Raw genomic sequence first — 20,437 nt, 5'->3', positions numbered from 1 at the left:
TTTTCTCTACGATAATATGCACAAATACGATTCAGAATAGATTTTTTAATAACTGGCGTTTCCAAAAATTTAAAAATGTAAAGTATTTCAAGTTTATTTAACTGTTCCCAAACCCTGATCATAGAAAAATTGGCGGGATTTTTTAATCGCGGAGACTAAAAAACAATAATATTGTGATAGTTATTTCGTTGGTATTATTTTGGTTTTTGTTACACGGTCACACTGCTTATACACAACAACACTGCCAGCTGATTAGACTAAGTTTAAATTTAAATTTTTGAAATAATGGCCAAAAACACAATAGCTACTAGCCATAATGCGGCCAAAAAAAAGATTTTAACGAACGTGGAATACACGCGAATTTGTCAATTTATCAATGGCTATCACGGCGGTCTGGCAATAGACTGCGAATTGGAAATGGTGAATCGCTTCTTTGTTGACGTCGAGCCGCTTGCCTTGATTTGTATTCTTCAATCCGAAATGTTTAACAAACACCGTGGGCAGCATTGGCGTCTTGAACAGCGCTCCAAGAAGCTGCTACAGACGTAAGCGAAGCGACACTCAACAAATCCTTTATTTTACATTGCAAACTCTACTTTTCGTTATAGCTATGAGGAGCAATGTCATCTGTACAATGATAATGCACTGCTGATTCGGATGGCCTCCTTGGAGAACATCAGTCCTATTGCCCTGTGCCGCATCTTGCTACAGGAAAAATACGACCTGACGCAGCGATCGCATGTTTATCGCCTCCTAAAGCATCCACATTTAATACAAGATCCCCGCTTGGCAGCTAACGTCCAACAATGCCTCTACAGTGATAACCAGGAGGGACCGCTGACGGATCTGCGGCGTCGCATTATCGGCGAGGAGTACGAGGTAAAGCTGAAAACGCTTGCCAAGGAGGTGGGCATACATTTCTACGATGAGCAAGATTTGCGACGCATGGGTTACGACAAGACGCCGGACATCAAAATGATTTTCCCATTTCTCTACAAGGATTCCGTGGTTAATTGGATTGAGAGCAAGGCAAATTTCGGGGATCCCAGAAGCCATAAGAAGAACATACAACAGCAGCTGCAAAGCTACTGCAATCGGTAAGGTCCATAATCACATTGATACTGTTAAAATTAAATGATTATTGAAACTATTATTACCATGCAGCTTTGGTCCTGGCATCATAATCTATTGGTTTGGGTACCATGAGGATACACCCAACTTGGCAGATAATAATATTGGCATCACGGTCTTAACAGATTTTCCAGCACGCGAAGATTTGGTTTTTATGCAGCTAACCGAAGGCGTTAAATAAACATTTAATTTATTTTTTTACCACTTGACGCAGTTTACTTAACAATTTTCCAATTTTTTTATTGTATTTATAAATTCTCATTTACATTAGATTTTGTATAGTACAAAAAACGCATTTTCTCATTTTTTTGTCGTTTTAGTTTCTTTTTTAGCTCATGCATGAAATGTATAAAACTATAAAATATATATACGAATTGTTTATAAACGCAAAATGTAATAATAATAATAATGTTTGTGGCGGCAGAGAAAGTCAAATACCAGATTAAATAATGTATTAAGGCTATGGCTATTTGTTATTATTATTATTGTGTTGTGTTGTCTTGTCATTTTGCCACTTTATAAACAAATTACTGTTGGCAATGCAAAAGAATGTGGTTACGATTTTCATGTTGTTATAAAAATTCAGCTTGCGTTTTGAATCCCGAAAAAATGTGTATGTTGATTGTTTACATTTTTATTGTTGCAAGAGTTATTAATATTACTGTTATATATCGTAGTGGTAGGCAACTCGTCATTTAGTTGATATTTCCTTCATTAATTTGAATTCAATTATTTTGCATTTCCTCTATATATATTTAAATTGTATGTAATGTATTTATTTATTGTATTCTGCCACCGGCACAAGTTACAAGTCTTTCAGCTCCTCGGGCATATCATTCTTCGGATGCTTGTTCTCAAAATGCTGCTTATAAGTCTTGGGATCCGGCATTTGCGACTATAAATTAACTTAAGTTATTGATTTAATCCATTATTACGAATTTGTTGAAGTTTACCTTGCACAGCACACACACATGCACAAGCGCCTTTTGGGCCGCCTTCTTTTGATCGTTGGCACTGTGACCCTGCTGCTTCTTCATCTTTGCCTGCTTCTCGGCCGCCTTCGCTTGCGACTGAATTTTCTGGTGACCGCGTGCCATTTTAGATTTGCTGCTGGGGTGTTGTACTTGTGGTTGTTGTGGGGGCTGTTGGAATATGAGTTGAATAAATTTGTTTGCTGGCACTTAAGAACTTCACTTATCAATTGAACCGCACGTCGGACGAACACAACAACAAATTAATCTATGATTTGATTTATTTTCATTAACTTGCGTATGTGTTGACGTTGAATATTTGTTTTTGCTATTGCTTAAGCGGTATTTCACGGCAACAACAAAAACAACTCAAAGTCGTTTGACAGTTGCAGCAGCCATTAGTAGCAACGTCTGAACTTTCTCTTTCGCTCTTGCAAAAAAAAAAAAGGTACAGGAAATGGCAACGCATTAGTGCCTCTCTAATCATATGTACATACATACAAACATTTATATGCAGCAGCAAGTTAAAGTGGCCATCATAATATTGCCGCGCACGCAACTTCTTGCTTGTGATACCAAAGACACTCCCCCACCACCACTACCAACCCCTTGAAGCACTTTTTAGCACGTTTTTGACTGCAAATTCAACGACCACGTTCTCTCTCAGCCTTACCTAATTTACCAATAGAAATGCAATTGCTGCCAAAGCTTCGAGATTTGTTTTGCGGTTGCTTGCCGAAACGTGTATTTTTTTGATACCCGAAATTGTTGATTATTTGTTTAGAGTTGAATTTCCGTGGCGTAGTTTCTGTATTTTTTGTATTATTACGAATTCTATGTGGCCTTTTATGCCTTTGTTGTGTTAAGTGTTGTAGGTAGATCAGAAATCGATTCGATATTATCGATATTACCATAAAAATCGATTAGCGATAAAAATAATATTTAAAAATAAAACAACGCAAAAACACTTTAACCAATGAAATTTCATCAAATAAATAAATAGTTTGTCAAACTCAAAATGAAAACAAATTTATATCGACTCAATTTAATATGAATTGGAATGTGACCGCAAATAGTATTTTGAAGAGTAGCTTCTTACATAGAAAAATACCAAATTTCGAATGAAACGAAGCTTTAGATTAAAGGTTTTTCGCATTTAATAAAAATATACATGTCATTTTTGCGTTAATCATTTTTTTATTTTATAAACAATTCAATGCTGACGAAATGTGGCAGCAGCAGTGGCTCCGAACTGTACTATTGGATGACTTCCAGGGCTGCGTAATTTCGTTTGTTGTTACGGCCACATTGATGAAAAGCAGCGCCAAAAATATATTTTCGTCAAAACGTTATTTTCATTTGCATTTTTGTTTTATTTTTTATGTGAAATATTTTTGATAAATGTGCCTCAATTTTGGTATTGCCATTTATTGATATTCCATCGCACAGTCCCGGTTTTCAATTCGTTAAAGCGAATAAGTATTACGTAGTAATTTCTTAAAATAAATGTGTAAATATCAATCACGCTAGCAAAAGTGTTTCGCGCATTTACATTCATATGTATGTTAATGAACGTTTCTACACTTTTAAATGGATTATTAATATTAAAAATGCATCGAAATCAGGTAAGTTGTTAGCTTAAAGATAATCTTGTTGGCGACTTTTATTAAAATGAAATTGAATGCATATGCAACTTCAAAATTGCCGTCGAGACACTTTGGGGTGCCATTAACGAATTTGAGGAATAGACAAAAATGAAAGAAAACGGAAATTGTATTAAAAATGGCTTTATTGCTTAAAACTTAACAAAATGGATTACAACTAAACTAACATGCTTGCATTATTGTCGCAAAACTCATAAATATTATCAACGAATTGCATTTCATGTACATTTTTAGCAACTTGAGGTGTTTCTTCTGTCGTCGACATCGTCTCCTTTTTCTTCACTTCTTCAACGGCATTGTGTTTTGTTTTTACTTTCGCAGGTGACTCTGCTTCAAGGGTCATGCGCTTGAGATTATTGATAAGCGAAATGTCATGTTTGATTTCGATCTTCAGCTCGAGCAGTTCATGTTCAGTTTTTATAATATCCTCCGCATAAGCTTCAATATTACGCTGCAGTTGACCCACCGATACCTCCATTTCCGGCGATATGTATTGCTCGTTGTGCATCTTGTATTGCTTGCACTTTTCCGATAGCTGCCGCGTCAGATTATATTCTCTCTCATACATCACATTCATATCGGCGTGCAGGGCTGCCAACTTGTTGCGCACACTATTACGCAGTGGGGCATCCTTGCGTCGCCGTCGTATGCAATTGTTGTTCACAATCGATTCGGTTGGGGCAATCGGCTCGTGACGAGTGCGTCGGCTTTGACGTTGGCGTTTCCGTTGCGTTGCACGAGTTTCGGCTAATTTGTATAGTTTGGCCTTGGCCTGACGATTGACTTCCGTGGTTGCATCGTAATGCTGATCGGGCAGCAATATCAAGAGCAGTTCATCAGGTATTTCCTGCTGCCCCTTGGCCAGTAAACGTTTATCTTTCGTTGTCTTGGCTGGCGTGTTGGCAACTTTGGTCTTGGCTTTTTGCTTCTTGTCGCTTCGATGTAAAAGTTTTTTAAACCACTTGAGCAAGGAGAAATTATGCGTAGGAACGGTTGGGGCAAGTTGCATTAGCTGCAGCTGTGGCGGTTCTGTGAGCTCTCGACGATGCTTGAGTGAGAGACGCAGCTGCAAATAATTTAAAATAAAAGACAGTAAAAATATTGTACACAAATACAAAAATGATTTATGATATCTTTAGTTATCCTTAGGGAGTTGGAAATATTTGATCATTCTTACGCAACTCTTTTCTTATCGTGACAACAATGACAATTAAAATGCTATTAAGCCAAAAAAGCAAAATAAAATTAATGATCGCTGGGACTACAGATAAAAACTAGTGCACGCAATAACAAATTAGGGGGAAAAGTAGGAAATATAAAACAAAAACAAAACATTAACTTTAATATAAAAATCAATAGGCAAATTGATTTCATTTCGTGCGTCATGAAAAGCTAAACTAAAATAATGGAAAAAGGCGACGCATAATCAAGTCAAATCGAGCATACGCTTGATGGTATATATTGTACATATGCTATACATACATATATACATATATATAATGTATCTTGTATGTGGAGGCGTGACTTGTGGAGGAAAGGGGTCGGGGAGGTCGGAGCTACGGAACATGAATTTCACATTTCTTGACTTGCGTGCGGCGCCAGTCGGACGAACAGGACACAAAAACAGAAAAAATATAGTAGAAACAAACGCTTATTATGCAATCAGTGTCGACTTTTGTTGTTGCCTTGGGCCCAGTTTTTGCACGGCAGGTGGGCTGGTTGGTGGCGGAAAAGGGAGAGAGTTGGGGTGGGGAAGAGGGAGCTGTGTCGCATATTACCTCATTGTGCACACGACTCCAAGCGCGCCAAACAGGTAAAATGGCCATGTTGCCGTCGTAGCTGCGCTCGATACCACGCCAACGTTCCGTTATAACGTAATCGCTGTAGTCACGCGATGCTGCTGTGCCATGGCCGCCATCTTGTTTTTTGTGTTGTTTTTTGTTTTTTTGGGAAACGAAACGAAACGAAAATAAAACAAAAAATACAAATAATTGTAAACACATAAATAAATAAAAGTTTTGGTCGATAATAATGCCAAAAAAAAGCAAATACCAAAAGTGCTAACTATAGGCGGCAAATCTCCTATATTGACTCACCTTGATTGTTGTTGTTGCTGCAATAGTGGGCATTGCCATTACTCAGCTCATCATCAATCAGCGCTTTGATTATGTCATTGCATGTCGTTTTATTTGTTACGCCCGATACATAACGCGGCTCATCATCGTCCAGCCAAATGGGTATTTCCTTATGACCCTGTTCCTGTTTGTGCCGGAAGTAGAAGAAGGCAAATGCATTGGTTTATTAGTCGACCGGTTTTTATGACATTGTAAGCAATTGCTAACTATGGTTATTACCCAGTTATTTGTGCGCACAATGTTATTGCAGCGAACTTGTGGTTTAAGGCTACGATATATGTATGCTTATATATTGCTATGTTGCCAAATTTCACTAGTACGTTAAATTTACATGTTATTTATTTGAAACTATTGATCTAATACAACATTTGCAATTTTGATATTTTCTTTTTACTTATCCTATAATTTTTGTAAAAAGTTCATTTTTTAACTAGTTGTTGTCAGACTTCGTGTTGCCTTCTTTTTAGTTCTGAACGCTGTTACCAAAGTGCAATTCATATGAACTCTTTGCTATGTTGCCAAATTTCAATATAAGGAGGTCTTACTTTGTTGAATACTATAAGCTAATTGCAGCGCTTTTTAATTCAGTATTTTGCTTTAGCAGTACTGAAGTTTTCAAGTTTTCAGTTTTTTTCAGTTTATTGAAATTTGTGGATAAACTTCATGTACATATGCTTCTCATTATCCCAAGGCGCTGTTGCCAAATTGCAGCATTGAATGAGTTGGCATTGCTAAACTTTACAAAGACGTCATAGGTCGCAGTTGCAATTCGAATGCGATTTGGGGTAATCAATTTGATTTTCAGCTTATAATAATAGCCCCCAAGTATGTGAGCATTAGCTTCATTTCTACACGGCCTAACTGTACACGGATTCTCCCATTCCATTTACCTTATATGGATGACTAACCCAACCAACCAAAGCCAAACATGCTACGTTCTTAAGCACAACACACAATATTTTGCTTCAGCTAGCTATCCAATTAGGTGATTTGTTTGATTTCACTGGAAGCCCACGAGTCAATGGAGGGGGGGGCGGTACAAGGAGTGAGAGCAGGAGTGGGATGTGGCAGGGGCATGTTACGTGTGAGGCACTTACCACAGTGCTATTAACGCCGTACAGAGAAATGGAGCGATGGCGATGCCGTCGACTGGCGGCCGTGTGTTGGCCATTTCCGTTTGCTGCCTTGCTGCCGTGTTGTTGATTTTGCCCTGGTTGTGGGGCAGAGCCGCGGGTTGCAGTTGCGGCTGTTGGCACTTTTGCATCTACTAGACGTTCGCCGTATGGCTTATTGCCTCTGTCGTTCCCGTTCTCATGGTTGTTGTTGTTGTTGTTGTTATTATTGTCTTGATTTTGGCGGTGCTGATAATGCTGATGTTTGGTCGGGAGTATGGGGCTTTCAGGTAAATTCAATAGCGATGGACAGGTGTCAAGATTATCATCGATGAATGTGGAGTTTTGTTGTAGTTGCTGTTGCTGTTGAGGCGCCATGTTGCCTGAATTGTGACACTAATTGGCACTGCAAGTGAAAGGCGGGTGAAAATTGTTACTATGAGCACTTGTAATATATGTTCCTTATATACATATATATAAAGCTATGTATGATTCGATTTCTTTTTCGAAACACGCAAAAAGGTTGTTAGACATGTTATTGTTGTTTTTTTTTTTTTGTGTTTTTTGTAGCTGTTGTTGATGTCGGTGGTTGTTTGGCCGGCTACGTCTAACGATCAATTTAGATTTGTTGCCGACGATTAAATAAATTATGCACGAAGTTTCACAGTGCATAGTCATTGCCTGGTGGTGCAATGGACACCAGCTGCCCACATACACCCTCGCCATAAGCAAACTCAACCCACCTGTCCTTCCGATGGCCAATTGCCGTGCTCGAACTCCTAGAAAATTACCCACAAAAACTTTGTTTCTATCATTATTTAGCTCTGTCTGCTACTCGACAGTTTCTTTCGACCATTTTGGCCGCATAAATTGTAGCTGTTGACTTGCATTTTGTATGCAAATTTTATTTGCCAAAAAAAAAAGATGAAGAAAACTGAGGAGAGGCGAAAAACACAGCCTGTTTTGACTTATGGAATAATGCAAATTTATGCCAGCGTAAACTGCAGCGTGCCAAATAGCACCAATTATATATCGTGGCAGTAAAACTTGTGGGAAAAACTTCATCGAGTCTTACCAGGTGTTGCAGTAAGCGAGAAACTCTTTAAGTGGTTTAATTGAACAGTGGAATAAATGCATAAACTTGTTCTAAGAGATCAGATTGGGATCGAAACTCTATATTACTTTCGCTATTTATAAATTAAATATGAATACGAAAACAATACATTTTAAAATATTGCAATTCAGTTTAGAATTCTTTTGAAGAACTATTTTAAAAAATCGATATTTATTTTTGAAAAATTCTTTCGTGTTAACAGTACATTTCTTTGCGATTTCGTAATTGTAGACTTCTTGTGAAAGTGTTGGTTTTGCTTGCTTGCCCTTAATTGTTAATAAATATGCAAATTTGGTAAATATTTAATAGTAGACGCCCATTCCACTTGCATATTGACAGACCACTGCATAACAATCCACGCCCGCTTTGGCTCTTCAAAGCTATTAGGCAAATGAGTTATAGTGCGGCTTTGCTGCAAGGGATTTCGTATGCAAGGGGACACGCCCACGGTTCGGCCACTGACTGACTACGAGTGTCCCTATTCCCCTGCTCCCCCCCTCTTTCTCTACACCCCGACAAAGTTCAGGTCCCGCTCGCACATGTCAATGAAGCCTTTGATTACTCGAACTCGAAGTCGGACTTGGCAAAACTGAACATGCAAGCATTCGTAGAAAAAAAAATGTAATTTCCAATCAAGATAAGTTCAAATGAAAATTTAATTTGTTGTTATGGTGGTAGAAGGTCCTTTGGACAACACTTTCACACAGGACAATTATCTAAACGCCCAGCGCTGACGTTTTAAGTGCAACTAATAGTTGTAGGGCGGGTTGTGTAGCAACTATCAAATGATTAATTAATGGGAGGAACGTTGGGTTTTCAGACTTTCCAAGAAATTCTTTAGAACTTGCTGGAGAAACTATGCCGGCTTCCTTATCAAAGTTCAATGTCTTTTCAGGTATTTCATTGCTAAGATGTATTTGAATTACTTACTAGCTATGACGTTCCTAAATATATATTTTTAACGACAACTTTTCAACGTAAGTTTCAGTTAAAAGCGCGTAACTGCTTAAAATATATGCAGCTAAATTTAACTTCACTTGCATGTGTATAGTTAATTATACTATGTTGAAGTATAAAAATAACTAAACGAGTTGTTGCATAGGGCATTTGAATTGAAAAAGAAACGTATGAACAAATAACTGTCATAGGTTTGTAATGAGGTGTGTCATATAACTATATTAAAGTGTGGTAAATGAAGGTATTACATTGGTAATAAAATCTACAGTCCCTTCCCCACATAAATATGAATAAAATAATTTTTCTAAAATGAGTATTTCATATACTTTTTCGGTACATGAAATAACATTTTTTCAGTCTTTGATTATTTGGTTTGAAATTAAAATTTATTTTACGTTCTATGCAATGCTTACAGAATTAAACGATTTTGCTAATAACTTTAGCTTATTTTCTGGTAAATTGCTGCCAGTTTTCTTTAATATTTTTCATTGTTTAACATGCTTTAACATGTTGCCCTAGTTTCGTGTTACCTACTTATGATCGTTTTGTGGTTGTTTCTTTACCCACTCATTAGATTTTGGCACCCGCAGAACCACAGAATATTCAAAAATCAACTGTGAATTCTCCCAGTGCCAAGATACAATGGTAGTAGTAGCACTAGCAACGATCTTCTACCAAAATCACAATCGAACTAACTGCAATTTGACCGACTAGTTGATCAAGACTTACCGTTTTAGTCGTTTTCCTTGGAATTGTTTTCTCGTTGCGAAATTCTAGCTTGATCGCTGCGTAAATATCGATAGAGTTTCTCGTTGAAGTCTTTTGGTTCTTAGTTTATAATTTGTTGGCAGTGTTCTTTATTTTTCTTGTTTGTAGTTTAATTTGCCTGTGTGGTGTTGGCTGGTTTTACACTTGATCACTAAACTGTTGGCCAGCTGCCATGCTAGAGCCGCAGGACATGTTAATCCTTTGAGCTTTGACACTTGACTGAAGTTCAAATTTGAATTTGCAGCTATTGTAACGTGCTGCTCGACGTCAGCGTCAGAGGCCGAGGCCGAGGCAGAGGCAGAATTGTCGACGTCAGGCAGCGCAGCCGGAAACTGCTAATATTTTCGTTTCTAGATCTAGACAGGTGGCTAAGGTGCTAAGCTGTTGTCCTTGTTCAGCCAGTGCAATGTTCAGTTCAGTTCATATTCAAATAATGCCTAGGCTAGCAAACATTAGCAGAGTTTCTGTGTGTGTGTGTGGGTAAGAGAGTCCTTTAGTCCTTTAGTTTTAGCTGGTTGCTAGTGACAACTTGGCGAAGGCGCGTTTAATGCACAACAAACAGGACTGACGACGACGGCGTATCCTTGACGACGGCATGTGACTAACTAAAATTTTATTTGCTACCACACAAAACTTTAAAGCAAAACCAGGCAGCTACCAACTCACGCACACACACACACACACACACTCACACCTTTACACACGCATATGCATATAGTGAGACAGAAATACAAAGTGAGAGTGTGAGAAAGAGAGAGAGAGGGAGAGAGAGAGCAAGTGTCTAGGGGTTGTTAGGTGCTGTTGCTGCCGTCATCATCAACGGTTGTTGTTGGTAGTAGCTGCTAACAACAACTGCCGCGGCCCGTTGTCGTCGTCTTTTGGCCAACCAGCAGCAACCACCAACCGTGCTACCAATTTCCCACTTACAGCCAGATCCACATGCGAGCGAGCGAGCGACCGAAAGACAGAAAGACCGAAAGACTGGAAGACCGAAACACCGACCGACCACTCCCTCATCCACATTGCAGTTTTTCTCATTTTTTTTGTGCCCCCTCCGGTATTTTTTCATAGCGTGTCTCGGCTAACCCCTAGCCCTATTCCACACTCGATGTGCGTGTTGTTGTTGCTAGTATTTTACCAATACCAATGCCTGGGCGCACTTTGTGTTATTTGGTAAAACGAGATTGTTGATAACGTGCAGCAACAACAACAACAACAAATACTATAAAAAATACAACAACAACAACTACAACAAAAAAAGAACTCGCGGTACATAAAATTCTTTCTGCCGCCAGGACCCAACTCCCGTACTCCCAATACTTCTGCCGTGTATTGTATATTTTATTGTTAATGGGCAGCATTCACCTTTCGATTCGATTTTTCTCGTTGTTGTTGTTGCTTTAGCTTTTTCATGACACGAAATTGTTGTACTTTTGTTGCTAACGGCATTTTTGGCTGGCTTGAAAAACACTTTGATATATGAATGTAAAACAAAATATAGAGGAAGACTTGCTTGCAGCTAAGAAAGTAAAACTGAATTCTATTTTAATTAATTTATATATTTATAGAAACACAAGTACAGAAATGTTGTTTAGAGGCCAAAGGGCTAAATACAGCTAAGTTTAGCTGCAGAACGGCAGAGTTAAGAATATAGTTTTCATGAAAATAGCAAAGCTAGAAAGTAAATAAGAATATGTGAATTTAATGCTGAAGAGGTCTTGATTACTTTAAGTTTAATGTGAGATTATATTCTTTTAAAATAAACATATTAATAAATTATGAAACATATAACATACAGTCTACACTTAAAGAATAAAACAATTCCTAAGCTATATTTCTACTTATTTGAATCAGGCTGAGCAAGCTATTTATCGTAATTAGTTATGTCCCTGCTGGATTGGATGATTGATCTAGACTTAATTGAACTTAATTGAACATTTCTGTAAATCCAATGGAAATTAGTTATAATTATGAACAGCCTTTGTTGGCTTAATAACATAGTCTCAATTGAGTATGCAATATAGTACAAGCAATGGTTGATTATAGCCTGATCTATTGGAGATTTTCGTCGCTAGTTTTGGTATGTAAATATTCATATACATATGTATATTCTCTAATCTATTATGTACTATATCTATATTATTTGTTATAGAAAATCAATAGGGCGTAATTTAGGTGTTCAGTTGTTCAATAGTATCGTATAAAATATACTATATATTTAGCACTGTTTTGAAGATGTCTAATTTACTAAAGAATTATGCAATAACTGATCCTTATTTATCTTTTAAAGAAGATAAGTAAACATATAGTTTCGATAAAATATTCGAAATTTCTCAATTCATCTAATAAAATATGGTATATCTAATATACTAAATATTTTTTTTACTACACCCGTACATTTAAATTAGTGCTCTGTTAGGCTAGTTCTACTCCTGTTTCTCCCTTTCGAAGTATTACAATTAAAAACACGCAAGTTGTCAATTTTGGGGAGAACAATTTCGCCAGAGCGCGTGAAATTTTGACGCTTTGCTGCGAGTTGCGAGCTGCGAGTTGCGAGCTGCGATTATGTAAATGATTGATTCGGCAGCAGGTTATGGGGCAGCCTGTACTAATTTGCTGAAACTTTATGTTGGCCAGGGTTATCTAGGGGTGAGTATTACATCTACATACTCTATAAGGTCGTACCTGCCGTTGCGTCGTTGCGGTTCAGCGATTTCACGATATGGCACCGCCTCAGCCGGCGACGTTGGCTCGTAATAAACAAACATAATGTTTGGTAATAATGGAAACAGGACTTTGTCGTTTCAGTTCTTTTTTTTTTTGTACACCTTATATAGTATGTATATACCCATCTATGCATTTCTATGTTCTTCGAGTAAGTGTGGGAAAGTACACGAACATCGGACTAACAATTGCCTTGGGACTGTGTTGTACCTCGAGTTTTACGGCTCGCAAATGCTTGGTTATTAATTTTTATTTGGATTTTGGATAGAGGGCAATTAATGCGCACACATGAACAACTAATTGCCACGCCCATTTCGGCCTGACACTAAGCTCAATTTAATGACGCTACTCTAAGCTCTCAAAAATTTGATTAATTTTTGCTCTGGCTGCAATTAAATTGACTGTTTCGAACGGCAACTGCAAAAGAATGAATTCTATTTTCAAGAGTTTTATGTCTCATAATTTCTGCTAACTATTTTGGTAACCTTTCAATATTATATTTAAATACAAACTTTGCTACATAAAAGAGTTAAACTTCGGATTAGCTAACAATCCGCGTGGATTCATTGTTTTCTATTTTTATTGCTACTTACTTTTGATCAAGCTTAGATCTAATAACAAGGGAATTTTGAAGATACACACAATAATTATATACAAATTGTATAAGTTATTAAAGAAATACTTTTCTATGGCATAAAACGTCTACTTTAATCGGGTCTTATCTACTTTGACAATGTGGAATATTTAGTACTTTTTGGTATATTTTAAACTACTATATCAATATACCAAATAAATCTTTCGCCTTGGCTGACAATGTGGAATATTTAGTTTTTTATGGTATATTTTGAGTGCACATTATCAATATATCAAATGAAGCATTTGATATATTTTTGTATCTTTGCGGTGTATTTTGGGTGTATACATGTTTTATTGAAAATGGATAGAGGGTATCTCACAGTCGAGCACATTCGACTGTAGCTTTTTGACATGTTTACTATTAAATAATTATTTCATTTACTTACAATGTCCATAAAACTTATAGAAAGCTTAGAAACTTAACAAAAGTCGAAATGAATAACACAATTAATATGCCGCAAAAAAGTTTGCAGTCTGAAATAAAATATTACCAACGTACACTTAAAATAATTTGCTTGATTCCATTAGAGCGCTGCCCTCGGAGCACTTTAAATCATAATATTTATATGTAGCATATAAGTTGGTTAAAGCCAGAGCAAGCGGGGGTGTTAACGACTTTCTTAGCCAACTTTAGCCCTATTATTTACACACGTAGACACGTTCCCCTTCTTGGCTTAATGCATTTGAGTGGCGCCACTTGAATTGGTTTGCATGTGTCGCATATGGAAATTTTGTAATGATAGGGGAGTTACCTGCACAGCTTAATTGCACTGCAGTTAAACAGAATTTTGTGCTCTATGCTTAGGTAATGATTGAGTTTTTATTATGCACGTTGATTGCTCAGCGTTGATTGCGTTTATCCAGAAGTTATGTGAGCGGGTGGTTAACTCTAAATACGGAAAGTACATTAGCATATTATATATATATACAATGTTGTAGGCGCGTATGGAGCTCATCTTCTGCTTGTTAAATATTCGATCACACACATGTTCGATTGTTGACCCTGACACACAAATTTTAGCTGCTGTCACATGTGCTGCGCTGCGGATCTGTTGGCCAAATGTAACGTCTTTTTGCCGGGATACCCGCCCCGTCACTGTGCAACACTCATTCAAGCATCAATTAAGGGCAGACAATGTGGCTAAAAGGGAAGTGAGAGCGAGATAGCAACACCGAACATTATAAAGGTAGTAAATAATTACAAGAGCCGGCCGGGGTCACAGACTGCAGAACCGAGTTTAAATAGTTGTGCCGCTGCCTGCATTTTACCTCGTGCCAACTGCGATGCAGCTGCAGGTGTAGAAATCAACGAGCGCAACGAAGCGAGACATCAGCAGAGCGAGTGTGTCTCCAACGCAGAGCCACAGGCCACAGTCGAGTCGAGTCCAGTTTGCGCCAAGCGGAAGGAAGCTGTTGCGCGGGCCAAAACACTTGTTCCCAAAAAAACTATGGACTAAGAGCGGGCAGGTTAAGGAACCTGTTTTCCTCAGGCGCGCAGATCGCGCAAGCTGTTCTTGATCGCGGCCTATTCTGTTGGCAGGTTGTTTCTCTGTTTTTATTTTTAGGGGTTGCTTTGCCGTTAAGATGCCGCCGGCTGTGTCGCGTGTGCATTGACCTGAAAATGTTGCGCGCCCTTTAATGATTAGGCAGCAAAAACCTCACAAAAGTCAAAGACATTGGCCATATATATAATTTTTTTGTTCAATTTTTGTTTTGGGACGATCTTTATTAATGCGAAGCTGTTCTTGCTGGTTTCTTATTTTGTTTTGCATCTTGTCTTTTCATTATTCTTATTTATTTATAACTAGTTGTTGTTGTTCTTGTTTGACATTTTCGTGTATTTACAGCGTGTTTCATATTTCGTTTCATTTTAATAAGTTTGCTCAAGTTGAGTGTAGTTATTGTGTGTTTCTTCTTTTTTTTTGAGATTTAAAAAAATGTACTTTGCTTGCTTTGCGCCGATCTTTAAATGGTGTCAGATTTGAATTGATCTATTAGAAATCTACTCTATTTTGTGATGAAGTGAGGAACCTAAAATATATATCTAATGCTTTCGTGTCATTATTATTTAAGTAAGCAAACATTTTGTATTTTCTTCTCATTTTGCATTGAATATTTAGATTACTTAGAATTAGCAAAGATTTGTGTAATTTTATATCGTGTTTTTTATTATAAATACTTAGGAAATTATTTTAGTGTTAGCTAATAAAATTAATTAACGAATTTTAATCTTAATTTACTTTATTTACATTTTGCTTTTGCAATCTGCTGTTACTACAGCTTATAAAGCTTTTTCTTTAAGTTGTTTTTGGTGTAGATAATTTATTAATGCCTTTGATGTGTTAAAAAGCCACCTGCTTTTGACCTTTTTTAGAATTAGTTAATATTTATCTTCGGCTTATTACATTGTGTTAATACTTTATTTACAGTTTTATAGAAGTTAAGTGTTTCTCAATATTATTTTTATAGCTGTTCTTTTTTTTATTATTATTATTCATTAATCGTATATCGAATTTGTAGCGTTATTGCCGATTGCTTTTAGGCAATTTATCTTTCTCATTTGTTGTTAATTAGATTTTGATTATGATCTTTATTTATTCATATAATATCATTTTGCAAGGGTTTTATATAGTAATTCATTTTTTTTTTAAATATTATTTCAACTAAAGTCATTATGAAATATATGTAAATACCCGCGTTGTCTTTTATTTCTTATACTCTGCGCCCATTAAAAGAATGTTTAATTATTAACAATTGAAGAATTCCTATTTAATTCAAAGAAGCTTAAGCCTCATAGAGTAAAATCAAATTGACAATCATCCAGTATTTTTGTGTCAGAAATTAATATTTTTTTAACTTGCCATGCATTTTTTTAAGTTAATATACTTTTTATTTATTCTATTATGCTTAGCCCAAAGTGTGGAGCTAACAGTAAGATCAGATCGTATGAAGCGAATCGCTACTCCAAATTTTGATGAAGAATTTTATCGAACATTGGCCAAATATGTTGTCTCAATTAGATCACGAACACCGCACAAATATTTTGGCGATAATCATTTCTGTGGCGGCACTATAATATCCCCGATATTTGTGATAACAGCCGGACATTGCGTGATGGAGTGGGTATTAAAATATATTCAATTTATGATTTACTCATTATGATTTTAAAGCAAACGCAAGATTATGCATCGAAGTAGAGTGATATTGGTAGTTGCTGGAACTCCAAATCGACTTAAGCACATTCTTGGGGCCACTTTAAATATGCCCGCCGAAAAGATCTTTGTGCACACAAACTTTACTTTGTATAATACAAACAATATTGCGCTCATTAAGTTGGCAGAATCTTTGCCATCGAACAATAAACATGTGGGATTCATCAAGCTGCCATCGAAACCTCCCAATGAAGGCAGTCATTTTAGAGTGATGGGCTGGGGACGTGTTTACGAGGTTGAATCAGTCAAGCATTATTTATATATTTACTCTGATCTATCTACTGCTCTTAGGGTGGCGCTCTTGCTTCGAGAATACTTTATGTTGATGTTAAGTTGCGAAATCGATCGTTTTGTGAATCGTTTATTAACTATTTCTCGGCTGAAATGCTATGCGCTGGCAATTTCGTGGAGAGCGACGAAGATCCATGTCCAGGGGATTCTGGAGATCCATTTCTTCAAGATCTTACGCTCTATGGAGTTGTTACTTATGGTCTTGGCTGTGGCAACACTCATATGCCTTCAGTTTATTCGAATGTTTGGTACCACATGGATTGGATTAATGAGATACTCACTGAGAATAGAGGTCGAAAAATTATGGAACAATCTTTATTACTTCGACTAAATCTATTGATAATATTTATCATGAACTGTTTTTACTTCAATTTTTACAAATTTATTTGAATATAAGTAAGGTTGAATAGCAAGTGGATGCGAATCATAGATCAGTCAGTTTTGAATGGGCACAGAGTAAACACAAATTAAATTGTCTTACTTTAATAGGTTGGTATTTTTATCAGCGAGCTGTAAAGTTTACCATTCACTTTCGAATTAATTCTATAAAAAATAAATAAACCTACACTTTTTGGTTTGCAACAAATTTCAAATGTATTAATTTTCAGCATCTTCAAAAAGTATTGTTTTATTTCGATTTAATTCGAAAATAGAAATGGGACCAAGCTAGAAACGGAGAACAATCGGTGGCACTATCGACACTATCGATGGCTGAAAATTGACTATCGACTAGTATCGATGGCGTCTACTATCGATAGTTCTTCTTCTCTAGACCAAGCCGCATTAATCAGTATTATTTTCATTATTTTGAATATATTTTATATATAATATTATTTGCCATATTCTTTAGTGGTCTTTGAGATTTAATAAAGCATTTTTTTCAGTAAGTTTTATGAAGTTTAAATCAAAATACATTGAAATGGCTGGGTAATTTTCGTTACCACATGAAACCAGTTAAGCTAATGTAACTATTATGTATAATAATATCATTTAAAGAAGGCACAATTAAATTGTTAGTATATTAACATTGACATAAAACATTAAAATTGTAACGGATTTAAAAACACATTTTTAGTGATATCTTTCATAATCGAGCTCATTCATTTTGTACATTCCTTGCGTTAATTGGCACTGTATTCTACAGATTTATTTCTAGTGCCTTTCTAATTTGTTCCCTTCTAAAATTATAATAAACTGAAATAATCGCTTAAAATGAGGTGTAATTTTTATGATTTTTACTGTTGCATAGCATGGGAGCATTTGTTTTGCATTTATAGTTTTATTATTTATTAAATAAGCATTGACATATTTTTTTTTAATATTTTGTAATTTTTAAAAATGTATTTTTAATTGCAAAAAGATTGTCCATGTCTTTCTTTTATAATTTTTTTTTTCTGGTATTTTGTTTTAAACGAGAGAAAAATCTGCAAAGCTTGAAATATTGTTGCTTGCAAAATTATATATGTATGCGTTTTGTAGTATATAGCTTTATAATGAATTTCGTGTTCAAAGCAAATCTACAAAAAAAAGGCGAGCACACATTTTGGATTAACATAAAATGTTAATGTGAAAGATTATGTTAAGAATTTTAGACTGCGCCAAAAAGTATGCAATAAATATTTTTTGTTGTGGAATTGATTTGAATTCGAAATTCAAAAGTGGAGCCTAATAATTCAACAAATCTACGGTTCTAGACATATAAAAATTGCAAAAAGCTTTATATATGCGTTCTGTATTTGTGTCATATAATAAATATTTCATTAAATAATTTATAACGGTGGCCCTCATTAACCTGCTCAATTAATTAAATTGAATAAATTTGTATGCAAAGGTTTTATATATATTTTAGTTACATTTTTTTTTCGATTTTACGTTTTTTGTTTTGTTTTGGATTTTGTGGTTATCACAAGATTCTAAGGTTTGATTTGGTTTAGTTTAATTTTAGTTTTTAAATATATTTTTAGGTGTATTTTTTGTCAAGTTTTGGTCTTCTATATGCAAATTTCGCAGGGCATTAGTTGCTTTCGACATAAATTGTATCTAAAATACTTGGGCGTTTTTTCATAGTTGGGTTGGCATAGCTTCTTGAGTTTTAATTTTTTTGTTGTTTTTTATTTTTGTTTTTATATTACGACTTTATTTTGTTCATTAGCATTGATATGTTTCTCAATTAAATTGTTTTATCCAATTCCTGCTGCTACAAAGGTGATGAAAGTTTACTACTGCTAAGAAGTCAAATTAAAATGAACTAATTATTATATAAATAATTGAACTAAATTTTATGCTGTTCAGTGCAATATGCTTTCCATTTCAAGAACTTTTTAATTCAGAAAAATATGAAAAGCATACATTGGGTATCTGCTTAGAATTTAAATAAAGTCCTAGACTTATTTATGAATTCATTACATTTGAAAATTACGATATTCTTTTTGAAGAATCAAAACTGTAAAATAATATTCGAAACAATTATAAAACTTAAGATGTAATGCAATTAAATTATCTGAAATATCCAAAACATTTTAAATTTATAACCAAATATTTAATTATACCCATTTTTTCTAAAGCGAGATCTGACCCGAAAAAAACTGCTGAATTGTATACAAAATTAAATTCGGAGCAGATCTAAAATATATTTCCTTTTGAGCAACATAAAATTATTATAACAATTTGACATATTCGGAGGCATTTCAACTAAGTAATTTATAATATAATATTTGACTAGAATTGTTGTATGTATATAACATTTATATATGCATCTATTGTATAAATATGAGTTTCGGCATTTATTTTGTTCTTTCGTTTAACTAGGCATAGATAAAGCATTAAAGCTGATTTTTTCGTGTTGAATTTTGTTTTTCATATTTTTTTTAAGTAGGCTAGGTCTTTTTTTTGTTTTTGATGGTGTTTCATTTTGGTACATACTTTCAGCATAACTTTTGTTTCTATAATTTGTTTAAGTATTATTAATTAATACTAAACATTTGCGTTTTTATTTAAATGTCTATGCATTCGTCGAGCAATTTGTGTTTTTAATTATTATTTGTTGTTAAAATAGGCAGTCGAAAATCTTTTCGTATTTTTCTATTTCGCATAAATGTAATTCCCGTAAATATTTAAATATTAACAACTTATTTGGTAAATAATTCGTGTGTAAATGTGTAAGTAATTTAAATCGTTTAACAACTCATTTATTTAATTATTATTATTTTTAACTAATTTCTTTCTTATCACTTGTCTTGCTATTTTATTCTCATAGTGTATTAATTGTTAATTAAATTACTTTGTGTTTCCCTTTGTTACATTAAAGTTAAATGACTTTTGCAAGGCCTTAAGAACTTAGAAAACTGCATTCTTCCATATTAACCATTATATTATTTTCACATTTTGCGTGATTTTCTCTAGAGTTTAATATTACTTAATAATTCTTTATGCTGTTTTTGGTTTTCTTGTTTTTTTTTTTATCTTTTTGGTTTGTTCATTTGCATTCATTTTCTTAAAGCACATGCTCTTTGGATGTTTGATTTGCATTTAATGGTTGCTTTTAGCTTAATTTTACGAAAATCCTTTGTAGTGTACAAAAAAGAATATCAGAAATATGGCATAAGCTGTTGGAAATGTAATTCTAGCAATGACATCGATCGTCTTCGCCACACGAATCGGATGCGGTGGCTCTTTTTTGCGCACTTGAACGAAGCATGTCTGAAATAGAATAATCACGAATT

At 35.2% G+C, this 20,437-nt stretch overlaps 5 protein-coding genes across 14 annotated transcripts in view; 2 read left to right on the top strand and 3 right to left on the bottom strand.

Annotated features, from left to right (window-relative positions):
- Positions 1-36: 36 nt before the first annotated feature.
- Positions 37-1,730, top strand: LOC117571930 (CDAN1-interacting nuclease 1). Its single transcript, XM_034254418.2, has 3 exons — positions 37-545; positions 609-1,097; positions 1,165-1,730. Exons 1-3 carry the CDS (start codon positions 286-288, stop codon positions 1,310-1,312), a joined length of 897 nt encoding a protein of 298 aa, XP_034110309.1. The 5' UTR covers positions 37-285; the 3' UTR covers positions 1,313-1,730.
- A 19-nt stretch (positions 1,731-1,749) lies between these two features.
- LOC117571931 (zinc finger protein 706-like) lies at positions 1,750-2,976 on the bottom strand. Its single transcript, XM_034254419.2, has 3 exons — positions 2,776-2,976; positions 2,085-2,273; positions 1,750-2,026 (listed from the first exon to the last, which is right to left on the bottom strand). Exons 2-3 carry the CDS (start codon positions 2,226-2,228, stop codon positions 1,937-1,939), a joined length of 234 nt encoding a protein of 77 aa, XP_034110310.1. The 5' UTR covers positions 2,229-2,273; positions 2,776-2,976; the 3' UTR covers positions 1,750-1,936.
- An 897-nt stretch (positions 2,977-3,873) lies between these two features.
- On the bottom strand, positions 3,874-10,439 carry LOC117571929 (putative uncharacterized protein DDB_G0271606). Its single transcript, XM_034254416.2, has 5 exons — positions 9,814-10,439; positions 6,999-7,419; positions 5,863-6,025; positions 5,545-5,684; positions 3,874-4,832 (listed from the first exon to the last, which is right to left on the bottom strand). Exons 2-5 carry the CDS (start codon positions 7,389-7,391, stop codon positions 3,924-3,926), a joined length of 1,605 nt encoding a protein of 534 aa, XP_034110307.1. The 5' UTR covers positions 7,392-7,419; positions 9,814-10,439; the 3' UTR covers positions 3,874-3,923.
- A 5,599-nt stretch (positions 10,440-16,038) lies between these two features.
- On the top strand, positions 16,039-17,128 carry LOC127565707 (trypsin-2-like). Its single transcript, XM_052005677.1, has 3 exons — positions 16,039-16,331; positions 16,383-16,659; positions 16,716-17,128. The coding sequence occupies exons 1-3, from the start codon at positions 16,075-16,077 to the stop codon at positions 17,103-17,105; spliced, it is 924 nt and encodes a 307-aa protein (XP_051861637.1). The 5' UTR covers positions 16,039-16,074; the 3' UTR covers positions 17,106-17,128.
- Positions 17,122-20,437, bottom strand: part of LOC117567734 (uncharacterized) — a 61,029-nt gene continuing 57,713 nt past the window's right edge. For all 10 annotated transcript variants that reach the window (XM_034247900.2, XM_034247907.2, XM_034247908.2 and 7 more), the window contains one exon: positions 17,122-20,414. In XM_034247900.2, the coding sequence (XP_034103791.1) occupies positions 20,268-20,414 (147 nt within the window). In that variant the 3' untranslated portion in view covers positions 17,122-20,267. The remainder of the gene's footprint in view (positions 20,415-20,437) is intronic.

This window comes from Drosophila albomicans, chromosome 3 (genome assembly GCF_009650485.2).
Source record: "Drosophila albomicans strain 15112-1751.03 chromosome 3, ASM965048v2, whole genome shotgun sequence".
In the NCBI taxonomy this organism is placed as follows: Eukaryota; Metazoa; Arthropoda; class Insecta; order Diptera; family Drosophilidae; genus Drosophila; species Drosophila albomicans.
The sequence above is the reverse complement of the archived record's forward strand: the minus strand, read 5'-3'. Positions and strand labels throughout refer to the sequence as shown.

Coding starts and splice junctions, on each gene's coding strand:
- LOC117571931 (XM_034254419.2), bottom strand. CDS start 2,228: ATGGCACGCGGTCACCAGAAAATTCAGTCGCAAGCGAAGGCGGCCGAG. Junction 2,027..2,084: donor ATGTGTGTGTGCTGTGCAAG/GTAAACTTCAAC, acceptor GTTAATTTATAG/TCGCAAATGCCGGATCCCAA.
- LOC117571929 (XM_034254416.2), bottom strand. CDS start 7,391: ATGGCGCCTCAACAGCAACAGCAACTACAACAAAACTCCACATTCATC. Junction 6,026..6,998: donor ACGGCGTTAATAGCACTGTG/GTAAGTGCCTCA, acceptor CGGCACAAACAG/GAACAGGGTCATAAGGAAAT. Junction 5,685..5,862: donor CAGCAACAACAACAATCAAG/GTGAGTCAATAT, acceptor ACAAAAAACAAG/ATGGCGGCCATGGCACAGCA.
- LOC127565707 (XM_052005677.1), top strand. CDS start 16,075: ATGCATTTTTTTAAGTTAATATACTTTTTATTTATTCTATTATGCTTA. Junction 16,332..16,382: donor GCCGGACATTGCGTGATGGA/GTGGGTATTAAA, acceptor ATGATTTTAAAG/CAAACGCAAGATTATGCATC. Junction 16,660..16,715: donor GCTGGGGACGTGTTTACGAG/GTTGAATCAGTC, acceptor TACTGCTCTTAG/GGTGGCGCTCTTGCTTCGAG.
- LOC117571930 (XM_034254418.2), top strand. CDS start 286: ATGGCCAAAAACACAATAGCTACTAGCCATAATGCGGCCAAAAAAAAG. Junction 546..608: donor TCCAAGAAGCTGCTACAGAC/GTAAGCGAAGCG, acceptor TTTTCGTTATAG/CTATGAGGAGCAATGTCATC. Junction 1,098..1,164: donor CTGCAAAGCTACTGCAATCG/GTAAGGTCCATA, acceptor ATTACCATGCAG/CTTTGGTCCTGGCATCATAA.